This window comes from Simochromis diagramma, unplaced genomic scaffold, assembly GCF_900408965.1.
Source record: "Simochromis diagramma unplaced genomic scaffold, fSimDia1.1 OVJJ01000546.1, whole genome shotgun sequence".
NCBI classification, from domain to species: domain Eukaryota; kingdom Metazoa; phylum Chordata; class Actinopteri; order Cichliformes; family Cichlidae; genus Simochromis; species Simochromis diagramma.
In genome coordinates, this window is record NW_024387374.1 from 1 (window position 1) to 12,952 (window position 12,952).

At 43.0% G+C, this 12,952-nt stretch overlaps 2 protein-coding genes across 3 annotated transcripts; one reads left to right on the top strand and one right to left on the bottom strand.

Annotated features, from left to right (window-relative positions):
- The first annotated feature begins 1,214 nt into the window (after positions 1-1,214).
- Positions 1,215-2,326, top strand: LOC120719370 (TELO2-interacting protein 1 homolog). 2 transcript variants are annotated; one of them, XR_005692673.1, is made up of 3 exons: positions 1,215-1,346; positions 1,512-1,660; positions 1,968-2,324. XR_005692673.1 is itself a non-coding variant. In XM_040008495.1 (3 exons), exons 1-3 carry the CDS (start codon positions 1,326-1,328, stop codon positions 2,166-2,168), a joined length of 378 nt encoding a protein of 125 aa, XP_039864429.1. In that variant the 5' UTR covers positions 1,223-1,325; the 3' UTR covers positions 2,169-2,326. The 2 variants fall into 2 exon arrangements, 1 of the variants encoding a protein (XP_039864429.1); XM_040008495.1 differs by having other exon boundaries at positions 1,223-1,353; positions 1,968-2,326.
- A 4,675-nt stretch (positions 2,327-7,001) lies between these two features.
- Positions 7,002-12,722, bottom strand: LOC120719369 (glutathione synthetase-like). Its single transcript, XM_040008494.1, has 4 exons — positions 12,486-12,722; positions 11,976-12,165; positions 11,128-11,401; positions 7,002-10,007 (listed from the first exon to the last, which is right to left on the bottom strand). Exons 1-4 carry the CDS (start codon positions 12,542-12,544, stop codon positions 9,988-9,990), a joined length of 543 nt encoding a protein of 180 aa, XP_039864428.1. The 5' UTR covers positions 12,545-12,722; the 3' UTR covers positions 7,002-9,987.
- Positions 12,723-12,952: the final 230 nt, after the last annotated feature.

The following is a 12,952-nucleotide window of genomic DNA, read 5'->3' on the forward strand; positions in this document are numbered from 1 at the left end:
ATGTGTAAAAGTGGTTAGAAAGCAGTGCATTAACACAGGTTTTGTCTCTTTGCGTAGCTGCTCAGTCCATCCAGACTCCCCTCGATATACAACAGTGATGCCAGCAACTCAAATACAAGCTCTCTCCAAGTGATTCCTTCATCATCAACATCTGCATCCATGATCCATTAGCTCAACAGCAACATCTGTCAGCTGTGCATCGAACTCGGGGGAATCGCCTGCTGTGCTCAGCCAGTGGGCCGCAATTTCTGTGCCTTGTTGATGGCCTCGCTGTATCATGTGCTGGAGAAAGCTGGTGAGGAGACACTGCTGGTGAGCCAGGCGGCGCTGAGCTCCATGTAGGACATCAGTCAGGCCTGTGGATACACTTCCCTCAAGGAACTGATCAATGAGAACTCTGACTACCTGCTTAATGACATATCACTCAGCCTTCAGAGGCTCAGCCAGCATCCACAGGTAGTTATGAGGTGTTTTTGTTTTTAGCCCAAAATGGACACAGAAATGAGTGCTGGAGGGTTTACCCGATTTCCTTCTTTGTCTGCTTAAGCCTGTGCTGCCCTGAGCTTGTACTGTATTTCATTGTAATCCGTCTTGTTGGCCAGGCTCCACGGGTGTTGACAGTTATGTTGACTCACTCTGACTGCAGCCCGTGGTCGGGGACATCGTTCAGGATGTGCTGACGGCTCTGGATCTCAGCTACGAGCACACAGCTGCTCTTTTCTGCTCCTGCTGCACGCGCTCATGAAGGCACTGGGTAAGATTCAACAGTGATGTCAGAGTGAGTCTCACGTATACTGGGAGTCAAAGAGGATAAGGAAGAAAATGTGACTCAAGGCATTCGCTACCAGCATTTTTCTGTGTTGCCTTTCAAAGTTTCTACTCAATGAGTACATTTGAGGATATATAACTTTGCTTGTTATCAAATCATCAGTGTCTTTGGAAACATTTAATACATCGTGATGGTTTAAATGCTGAGGTCGTTTTCTGTTGTAGAATTAATATTCATAATAATATTCATACAGAAGTTTTACAAGCCCTCACAGTAAAAATGTATAAATTAAATGTCACTAATGGGCTCTTTCCAAAAACATCATTGTCTGTGTCACCTGATTTTGATCAACTGACTTATTTTATTGTAAACCAAACCTATGTTCATATTGTTGTCTTGTTTTCCTTTAGCGAGGTGGTTTCCTTCCACTTGTTGCAGGACCAGTAAGTCTGCCAGCTCCAGGCAAGCTCCAGTGACCAGGAAGACCTCAGCATTCGCCAATTCCTGCTGAATTACTGCAAACAGAAAGAACTGGCAGAGAGCTTTGGAATAGAGGATGATGACACTGAAGACCGAGGTAATAGGTCTGTCTACGGGCCAGTGGAATATAAGCTATAGGTTGTAGTGGTGGTGAGATTAGATTCAGAGTGTAGAGGAGATGGATCATTGTAATTAAGAGTCATAGAAATCTGAACCTCACTGCTAAACTGGCGGTCTAACTGTACATGTGCTGCCATTGCAGAGGTCCCTCCCACTGAGTGTGAGGATGTGGAAGATATTGGTAGTCCTGATGTGAAAGCAGAGCTTCCCTCCCACCTCAGCATCACTAAGGATGTTACGGAGCGCTGCATTCATCTGCTGTCTGATCCCAGCCTCAGGCTCCGACTCAAGGTACTGTATCAGTAGTTTTATGTAGAGTCAACTGTTGGACTAATAACAAAAGTAATCATTCTTGTGAGGGTAGGACCTTTGCTACAATTCATCCTGTCAGAACTGTGTGGATGACTGTTCACTGGTGTAATGCTCATCAAGGAAAAACATTCAGTCTGGTCCAGGAGTGAAACAGAAATAAGTCATGTCTGTGCTGAAGTCGTGCCTGCTCAGGAGTTTGAAGACCTCAATACTTAATTTCAGCTCACATATAATCAGGATCAAAACAGAGATAATTGTTAGGTGTGTTGTGCGTCTTTGTCTTTAGGTACTGGATGTGCTGGAGTTGTGCGTTCAGGTGCTGAGTGAGAGGGAAAATGAACTGCTGCCTATGGCTCATCGCTGCTGGCCAGCACTCCTGCAGAGACTCACAGCCGATGGCCCATTAGCAGTCCTCAGAGCCTTCAGGGTAAGTAAAACAAACCTCCCTTTTCATTATGTGAGTCTAAATTATTCAAGTCATCTTTAATTTTTTTAAACTCTTAATAGTGAAAGAATGAAAGATTACGCTCAACAACAGGCTTATTTCATTCAGAAATAGTTCTATTATTTTCTTTTTTGGGTTGTAAGAGTCTGTGAAGACTCTTTAAACTAGCATTTCTTCTATCAGCACAGAAAAATCACTGTGTGGATGCCTTCTTAGATTGCTGGCTGAGCAAAAAACCCAAAGAGGACGCATGGAGAAATACTGCCCTGGACTTGTCAAAGGGACTCTCCCAATTTTCTTTTATTTTAAAAGCTGTTAAGTTGCAGCTAAATGTTTTATTTATATTAAAGTGGGGCTAGTTTTATTTACTTTTACAAAAATATACGCCTACAGTTAACAGTTTAATTTATTTCAAAGCAGGCCTACAAATGCACATTGCACTTCTGTTTGTTTTATTCAGTGGTTGTAACAGGTAAAATAAAAAAAAAGGATGAAAAGTTAAATTATTGCGTTATTTTTTGCGGCTCCCTACGATTTTTTTTTGGCAGAAGAGGGGCAAAATGGCTCTTTTGATGATAAAGGTTGCAGACCCCTGATCTACGCTGTATGTAAATAAAAGTGCCTGTGTGACATCTGGGACACAGCTTTGACTAAGAACTCTCTTTTTGTTCTTAACTTATGGCTTTAAAAAAAATATCGAGATATATATCGTATATTGCCATCCAGCTAAAAAAATATAGAGATATGAATTTTGGGTCATATCGCCCAGCCCTATGTCTTAATATTTCCAGACTGAGCTGTGGTAAGATCTTTTGTTTTCTTCTTGTGTTTCAGTGACAGCCTTAGCCATCACAGCCGGGCAGGTAACAAACCTACAGTGGGGCAAAAAAAGTATTAGTCAGCCACCGATTGTGCAAGTTCCCCCACCTAAAATGATGACAGAGGTCAGTAATTTGCACCAGAGGTACACTTCAACTGTGAGAGACAGAATGTGAAAAAAAAAATCCATGAATCCACATGGTAGGATTTGTAAAGAATTTATTCGTAAATCAGGGTGGAAAATAAGTATTTGGTCAATAACAAAAATACAACTCAGTACTTTGTAACATAACCTTTGTTGGCAATAACAGAGGTCAAACGTTTACTATAGGTCTTTACCAGGTTTGCACACACAGTAGCTGGTATTTTGGCCCATTCCTCCATGCAGATCTTCTCGAGAGCAGTGATGTTTTGGGGCTGTCACCGAGCAACACGGACTTTCAACTCCCGCCACAGATTTTCTATGGGGTTGAGGTCTGGAGACTGGCTAGGCCACTCCAGGACTTTCAAATGCTTCTTACGGAGCCACTCCTTTGTTGCCCGGGCGGTGTGTTTTGGATCATTGTCATGTTGGAAGACCCAGCCTTGTTTCACCTTCAAAGTTCTCACTGATGGAAGGAGGTTTTGGCTCAAAATCTCACGATACATGGCCCCATTCATTCTGTCCTTAACACGGATCAGTCATCCTGTCCCCTTGGCAGAAAAACAGCCCCATAGCATGATGTTTCCACCCCCATGCTTCACAGTAGGTATGGTGTTCTTGGGATGCAACTCAGTATTCTTCTTCCTCCAAACACGACGAGTTGAGTTTTATACCAAAAAGTTCTACTTTGGTTTCATCTGACCACATGACATTCTCCCAATCCTCTGCTGTATCATCCATGTGCTCTCTGGCAACTTCAGACGGGCCTGGACATGCACTGGCTTCAGCAGCGGAACACGTCTGGCACTGCGGGATTTGATTCCCTGCCGTTGTAGTGTGTTACTGATGGTGACCTTTGTTACTTTGGTCCCAGCTCTCTGCAGGTCATTCACCAGGTCCCCCCGTGTGGTTCTGGGATCTTTGCTCACCGTTCTCATGATCATTTTGACCCCCACGGGATGAGATCTTGCATGGAGCCCCAGATCGAGGGAGATTATCAGTGGTCTTGTATGTCTTCCATTTTTCTGATGATTGCTTCCACAGTTGATTTTTTTCACACCAAGCTGCTTGCCTATTGTAGATTCACTCTTCCCAGTCTGGTGCAGGTCTACAATACTTTTCCTGGTGTCCTTCGAAAGCTCTTTGGTCTTGGCCATGGCGGAGTTTGGAGTCTGACTGTTTGAGGCTGTGGACAGGTGTCTTTTATACAGATGATGAGTTCAAACAGGTGCCATTCATACAGGTAACCGAGTGGGGACAGAAAAGCTTCTTACAGAGGTCGTTACAGGTCTGTGAGAGCCAGAGATTTTCCTTGTTTGAGGTGACCAAATACTTATTTTCCACCCTAATTTACGAATAAATTCTTTACAAATCCTACCATGTGAATTCATGGATTTTTTTTTTTCACATTCTGTCTCTCACAGTTGAAGTGTACCTCTGGTGCAAATTACTGACCTCTGTCATCATTTTAAGTGGGGGAACTTGCACAATCGGTGGTTGACTAAATACTTTTTTGCCCCACTGTATATATACACACACACACACACACACACATATACATATATATATATATATATATATATATATATATATATACCTGCCTAGAATTGTACAAGATCAATGGGACCCTAAGAGCCTTCATCAGGAACTCAATGGGGATGTGGCGTACAACACTAGAGGCCAACTCCAAGCCCATAGCACAAGTCACCATCAAGTGCGGGATCTACCAAGGAGATGCTCTGTCCCCACTGCTGTTCTGCATAGGCCTGAACCCCCTCAGTGAGATCATTAACAAGACTGGCTACGGATACAGACTACGGAATGGAGCAGTTGTCAGCCACCTCCTGTACATGGATGACATCAAGCTGTATGCCAAGAGTGAACGAGACATCGATTCACTGATCCACACTACCAGGCTATACAGCAATGACATTGGAATGTCGTTCGGACTGGAGAAGTGTAGTCGGATGGTAACAAAGAGAGGGAAGGTAGTCAGAACTGAGGGGATTGAACTACCAGAAGGCAACATTGCAGACATAGAGGACAGTTACAAGTACCTGGGGATCCTGCAGGTGAATGGGAACCATGAAGAGGCCGCTAGAAAAGCTGCAACCACCAAGTACCTGCAGAGGGTCAGGCAAGTCCTGAGGAGTCAGCTGAATGGTAAGAACAAGATCCGGGCCATCAACACGTACGCCCTGCCCGTGATCAGGTACCCTGCTGGGGTAATAGGCTGGCCAAAGGAGGAGATAGAAGCCACTGACATAAAGACAAGAAAGCTCCTTACCATGCATGGAGGGTTTCACCCCAAGTCCAGCACCCTGAGGCTATACGCTAAGCGGAAGGAAGGGGGCCGGGGACTGGTGAGTGTCAGCACCACAGTCCAGGATGAGACAACGAACATCCAAGAATACATTGGGAAGATGGCCCCAACTGACCGAGTGCTCAGTGAATACCTCAGGCAGCAGAAACCCAAGAAAGAGGAGGTAGACGAGGAACCATCATGGAAGGACAGGGCCCTGCACGGTATGTACCACCGGCAGATAGAGGAGGTGGCTGATATCCAGAAATCCTACCAGTGGCTGGACAAAGCTGGACTGAAAGACAGCACAGAGGCACTAATCATGGCAGCACAAGAACAAGCTCTGAGTACAAGATCCATAGAGGCTGGGGTCTATCACACCAGGCAAGACCCCAGGTGCAGGCTGTGTAAAGATGCCCCAGAGACAATCCAGCACATAACAGCAGGGTGCAAGATGCTAGCAGGCAAGGCATACATGGAACGCCATAACCAAGTGGCCGGCATAGTGTACAGGAACATCTGTGCCGAGTATAACCTGGAAGTCCCGAGGTCAAAATGGGAGATGCCCCCAAGGGTGGTGGAGAATGACCGAGCTAAGATCCTGTGGGACTTCCAGATACAGACGGACAAAATGGTGGTGGCTAACCAACCGGACATAGTGGTGGTAGACAAACAGAAGAAGACGGCCGTAGTGATCGATGTAGCGGTTCCGAATGACAGCAATATCAGGAAGAAGGAACACGAGAAGCTGGAGAAATACCAAGGGCTCAGAGAAGAGCTCGAGAGGATGTGGAGGGTGAAGGTAACGGTGGTCCCCGTGGTAATCGGAGCACTAGGTGCGGTGACTCCCAAGCTAGGCGAGTGGCTCCAGCAGATCCCGGGAATAACATCAGAGATCTCTGTCCAGAAGAGCGCAGTCCTGGGAACAGCTAAGATACTGCGCAGGACCCTCAAGCTCCCAGGCCTCTGGTAGAGGACCCGAGCTTGAAGGATAAAACCGCCCGCAGGAGCGTGCTGGGTGTTTTTTTTTTTTTTATACATACATATATACATATATATATATATACACACACACACACACACACACACACACACACACACACATACACTGCAAACAATAAATACACATTCCAAAATAAAAACACCTCTGCAAATGAAGTGGAAAAGTTTGCTCAGGCGGTGCTTCGCATCAACATGTATATGAGGTACATTGCACTTTTGAGATTTGATCTGTGCATAGGTGCATCTTTGATGTGCAGCTCAGAGATCCACAATCCAGCACGTTTCCGTTTCTCTGACCGTCAGGCTGGCTGACCCGAGGTCACGTCAGAGCTTTGTTTTCTATCTATATGTAACAGACAGTCGGTTCCTCTCCTTCCACGCATTTCATACGACATAGCAGGCATACTGCTGGTTGGTTGACCAGAGTTTTTTAATGCCTGTCTACATTAACACATCTCGAGAGGCGTAGGAGCCAAAAAGTGAATCTGGAGCCAAATGTAGCAGCTGCAGCAGGGCACACAGAGCAAATATTTTCATAGGGTAGTATCAGAAATTGGACCTTTGAATATGTAATCCCTTTAACTTCTTTCCTTCTATTAAACCCTTTGAGAAACAGCTATCCAGTGTACTCCTGATATGTGCTCTTATCATTTGTTCCTGATGCTCAAATACAATCCTGGACTCAACATATGTGGCTGTGTCTCTGTCCTTGCTATAGATATGTGTTAATGTGCAAAATAAGGTTAAAAAATAAAGAAATAAATGTGAGTTAGAGGCAAGCTAGACGAGCAGAGAGGAATGTGTTAAATGAGGGTTAACTACCACACTGATCCCAGAACAGACCGCATGTACAAATCAAGTTCTCCGTCTAGTTTGTTTTCATCCTCCTAGTCCTCCTCCTCTCCTCGTAACCCTGTTTTTACTCCTTGGGATGAAAAAGCAAAAAGGGGCCCGAATCTACTCCTGCAGGAACAATCGGTCATTTTTTATTTTCTTTTTAAACTGCTGAGATATGAAGCGATCCTCGCTTGTTTGTCTCTAGTTAGTCTGCAGTTTTTATGTTAACACAAATGCATGACTATTTTACTGACTCACTAACTGACACTGGCACTATCGGGGGTTTAGTGGCGCCATATGTACACAGATTGAGGAGGATCTAAGTATAACGTGGATAACCGTGGAAATCGGGCGTGGCCCTCCTGTCAAATTTCATTCCCACTTTGATTTTTTTTTTTTTTCAGAGCCTGTTTCAGCCTGATGCAAATCTCACTGCGAGAAGAAAAATAACCTATAAATCTATTAGCAGCTATAGTTTAGGTAGCAGAGCATAAACTAACACGTCACTTGGAGAGATCTGTAGATTTTTCCTTCATGGTTTCAAATGTAAGCTGGCTGATTTGGTTAATTTTTGTTTTTTGTTTTAAACTGAGCAAACCTGGTCTTCTCCCAAGGACTGCTGCAGGTATCATGCAAGCATGTTAATTTAATAAAAAACCAACAACAAAAAAAAAACCCAAAATAGAATGAAACTCATTTCAGGAGACAAATAAAACTGATAGCGACATTTTTTTGTACAGATGATTGGCAAACGGAAAGTTCCTGGAGAGTCGTGCACACACAAGTAGACTACTACAACATGCTACTTAGGGGAGTTTGGGAATGACAACGAAGCAGAACAAAATTAGACCCAAACAGTTGGACTGTTGCTCTGTGAACACAGCAAAATGCCTTTGCATTATTTCTTTTACTCAAGTCTTATCTGATCATTTGAGGAAGAAAGAAAACACAAGCGTCCCCAGTCTGTTTATAGTAAAACCAGAAATTAACAATTCACTTTAATCATGCATTAACAATTCGTTGGCCGCTTAGAACAACATTTAAAAAACAAAAAACCCATAGATCAGAGGATAAATCCTTTTGAGGCAATAATAATTTTAGGTTACTGTACAAAAGTAAAAAGAAAAAAAATGGTACATTTTAAAATCCTTTGTTTATGGACAGAATTCTTCCTGTTGGACACAAGAAGCAGACTCCAAAAGAACTTTGAGACGCTGCAGAAGTCTGATTAGGCTGCTGTTCATGCAACTGGCTCACTGTGGTGTGACAATAGTGTATTTCTCAAAGCATAGGGTGTAACAAAGAAATGGATGCCTCCTGATGGGAACAGTGAAGATGGTTTGGAAGTCCTAAAACCTCTTCCTTTGTAATGGGCAGCAGTGGGTGACTCCTCTTGTTACATGCCAGTTATACCACAGACAATCCAGCTAAAATTCTCACAGAATTTCTCACAATTGAGAAAGTGTCTTATTTCCTTCTGACTTTCCCATCTTACTCTTGTTTTTATTTTTTGAAGTACATTTCCTGAAAAGTTCCCCATTTCTATGATCAGAGATGTGAGCCTGATCTCACAGGTTAGGGTTCGGTAAATGAACAGTCATACCATTTATTTTTTTCATTCACAACATACTAGATAATATTCTTTGGTTCACAAGCTGGACCAGCTCTACCACGTTATCTATCACTGCACTATGCAATTAACAGCATTAACCCTTCAATGCCTGTAACAAAAAACTAAATGTCCTTCACATGATCCAAAGTGGGGTCTTCAAACAGTCCAGCACCTGGAACTGTTTGTGTACTTAATAATATATTGCTGAGCTTCTCTAAGTTACAGTAGCTTGTGTTCGTATGTGTACACAAAGACATAAACGTTCAATGATAAAAACACACAGTAGAATAAAATTGTAAGACGTCATCAGTTGATGCAGTTTAAGGACACTTGTTCTTCTGTGCAGTCTCACCTGGAGCTCACGTTTCTAGTTCATGCCATCATGACCAAAGATTCTTCAATTAATAGTTTAAAGATGTCCATGAATGCACTGCTAACTGCTCTTCAACCTTATAAAAATCAACATGCATTTTGAATAAGAAACACTTTTACAAAACCAAAAGCTTCACTGTGCTTAGTGATTTATCTGTCTAAACAAAACAGGTTCAGTTTGTAACTGAGAGAGCGGCTCGGTGGCGCTGAATTATATTTCCAATAGAAACACAATTTCATATGTTGTAGTAACAACACACTGCCACAAGATGGCAGCCTAGACCTAATTTACCATGCTGTTCCAGTAAAAAAGAAAAAGTGACAGAGCCTTGAAAGAGTGACAGTGACACTTTTTATGAACTCATCTGTAATGTGTCACCTTTTCTGTAGAATGAAGTGCTTCCCTTCTTTTAAAGTAAATGCAGGCTTACAAAGATCCTCTAAACATGTTTCTGAAATAATCCTAAACACAATCATTAAATCAAAAATGCAAGAAACTATTTATTTAATCACTGTTCGTAACTTAATTCCTTAACTTATTACAAAAATAAGCAAAGACTTTTCTGCTGTCTCACCTCTGTCAGTGTTCGTGCTGTTACAGGAACAGGTGGAGGTGCAGGTGGAACTTTGACTTCACTGTGGTTTGTATGTGCAGGCAGGAGTGTGACATCTCAGAACAGCAGCGGATTGTCGAGCACGGTGACTCCTGCTGCGACGCCCCCGTCTGAGTGTCCTGAGCTCTTGGTCCTCAGCAGATGGCCCACACACTCATTTATCACCATGTCTTTACCCTGCCTGTAAGAAAACCAAGAAAAGGCTAACATTAGAAACAGCCACCAACCAATCCCTTTTACTCCACCTCCCAAAAACCAGTGAGAAACACTAGCTAGTATTAACTTGGAATCAAAGTCCACTAATCCCCAGGCTCCCAGCATAACATACAGTCCAACACACACTCCACAAACTGTCTTGCTTCAGCTGACTTTCCTTCACCTTCTCTCCAGACAATCTGTTGAGCTCTTTTCAGCACAAAGCCACACTCCTGCTCACTGATCGTCACCTCTTTTTAACCTAGTCTCAGCAACTTTGTCCCATAGCTTGCACATCCTTTCCACCTCCATCTTTCTTCCCAGGCTTCCTTAAAAGCCAGCCTAAGAAATACGATTTTATAATTGCCCAATAAATTAAACTGCCATTTTCAAAAGTGTTATCATCCAAATTCATGCAGCGTGGCTAAATTAAGAATGAATTACAAACCCTAGCTTCCTTGCTAATATGATTAACAGCGAAATACCATCATAGTGGAGGTGTAAAATTACTGCTAAAATAGCTCATGTGAACCCTGATACTGAACTATGTATTTATCAAAACAAATGATCTGATATTACAAAGAAAACTAATTATTGCTTTTTACAGTATTAGCCCAGAGTGATGTAAGGCAGGGTGGTTAGTTTAGCCGTAGCTTTTTCACATCTTAATCAATGTTGTTGTCAAGTGTGTCTCGTATACACTATTATCTCAGTCACAGTACAGCATCTATGAATCACAGTAGATACACAGTAATGCAAAACAGCAGGCAGTCACGTTTGTGTCGTCACTGTTTTGACTGAGGCTAGCTCATACATGGAATGCAAGAAAATGCTGCATGTGTGTGCAGATCCATGCACTGCTTAAGCTTTCCTAGTTTAACAAATGGTGAGAAACAAACAGAAGTTTCAGCATTTGCTGCATTGCCAACATTTTTAAAGATGCTTTTGTCCCCCCGCTGTACCTCCTCCTTCTCACTGAGGCTTCGAGACAAACCGTTCTGCTGCTGCAAGGCCATTGATACTGTTTTATAGATCTCTGGACCCTGTAGACGAGCGCAACCACAGAAAATAAATCACAGGAATAAAATGTGAATGATATTGCTTACACTGGACAGCAAAACCCAGGCGAGGATTATCTAATGCCAAATTTTCCAAACAATGAAAAAATCGTGTCCTTTTTCTCCCCATGTATAGAGTGTAGAGGTCAGCGAGTGTCGCTCGGATCTGCTGCACAGCTTGAGGCTGGTCCGGGAAGAACCTCTCCAGGACTCCAGGTCTGGCGAGCACTTGCTGAACCTTCTTGGTACCAGCCAGGTGAGCGCTGATATCTGGACACTTCACAGCTCGAGAGCGCTCCATCAGACGACGAGCATCCCAGCTCTGCAATTGAAAACAGACAATGAATTCTCTGCTTGCAAGCACACCGACCAGCAGAGCGTGACAATAGTTGGTTTATATTCCGCTGAGATTTGACAGAGACAGAAGAATGAAGGAGAACAACACAGAGTCACGCTATCAAGGAGAACTTGGACGCTAGATTCAGCAGTTTGGCTTGAAACTTGCAAACTGTTTTAACTTGTTATGTCCGATTAACTTTTCCTTCCAGGCTGCTCGGCAGTTTTCTTTCACTTGTTTCCTGTTCCTGCCAGCAGAATGCACACACAGCTGCAGTAACTACACACAATGTTGCAGAGAACATGGAGCAGCAGCAAACATGTGTTGGTCTCTAATCACCCACTCAAACTGACACAGCGACAGAGGTCTGTTGTCACTTATATCAACCAATCAGGGCTAGACTTGGTGTTGCTAAGCAGGGAAAGAAATAAACTCAATGATAATGACGTTCCAGTTTCTCATGAATACGAATCACTTTAAGCAAGTCTGCAGGTTTCATTTAGTGTTTTTAACTAAACTCTTTGATGTAATCATCCTGAGTGCAAATCAAAAGTTGGACCTGTTCAGAAGTGTAGTTGTCAGGCATGTAACCGTTCCTGAAATACACCACTGCGACCTGTTTGCTGTCCCTGAAGTGAAAGTGACACAAAAGACACATTAATCCATGTCGACACACAGCGACCTCCACTTCCTTCAAGTCTCTCGTGCTGCTGTCCACTGGGAATCCCCATGGTGCCTCTTCCCAGTGTCTATGACATGTAACAAATATAATAAAATAGCAAGGAATTATAAAGTAAATGACAAGATTTTCCATTTAGTTTAATTTAACAGTAGTCATTTTGCAGAAGACAGACATTTGGTTACTATAGTAAAAACTATTATGTCAAATTAACCAAAAAGAAAAAGAGTCAACAAATGCAGACACTTGGCTGTCTTCAGCAACAAAAACACCATCAAAAAAGTCACAGTCATCAGAGCAACATCGGCGAAACAATAAAGTCTAACCATGGAAGGTATATAGAAACATATGCATAAACACACAAAAACAAATAACACCAACAATGAGCACCTTTCGTTTTGCTGAAAGTGATATAGCTTTCTGTTCCCATCAACTGAAAGCGCCAACATTTCAGGTGTGCATGCTGGGCAGCTGAAGCTGACATCACAGCACAGCTGCTCTTCCTCATCAAGAAAGCTGTGCTGCACTGCATCGCTGTTGGCATGCCCAGTCTGTACGTACAGAAATATAACAGAGGAATAAATATTTGCATCTGCTTATTGAAAAACAATATCAAAGAAATACTTCACTCACCCTTCCCCCACACTTAGTACCACGCTCCAACAGTTTTGCAAAAGCTTCCCTGGAGAATCATGGAGAAAATACTTTTAGTTCCTGGAAGGAGCTCAAGGGTCTAAGTGTAAAGAGTAGACATGTTGACAGATGCTGGCCAATATCCACTCCTAATCAGGTGCTTTAACTCAGGGCTGCACTGCTGCTGGCATGTTTGACATCTGCATGTCGCCTGGTGCACATCA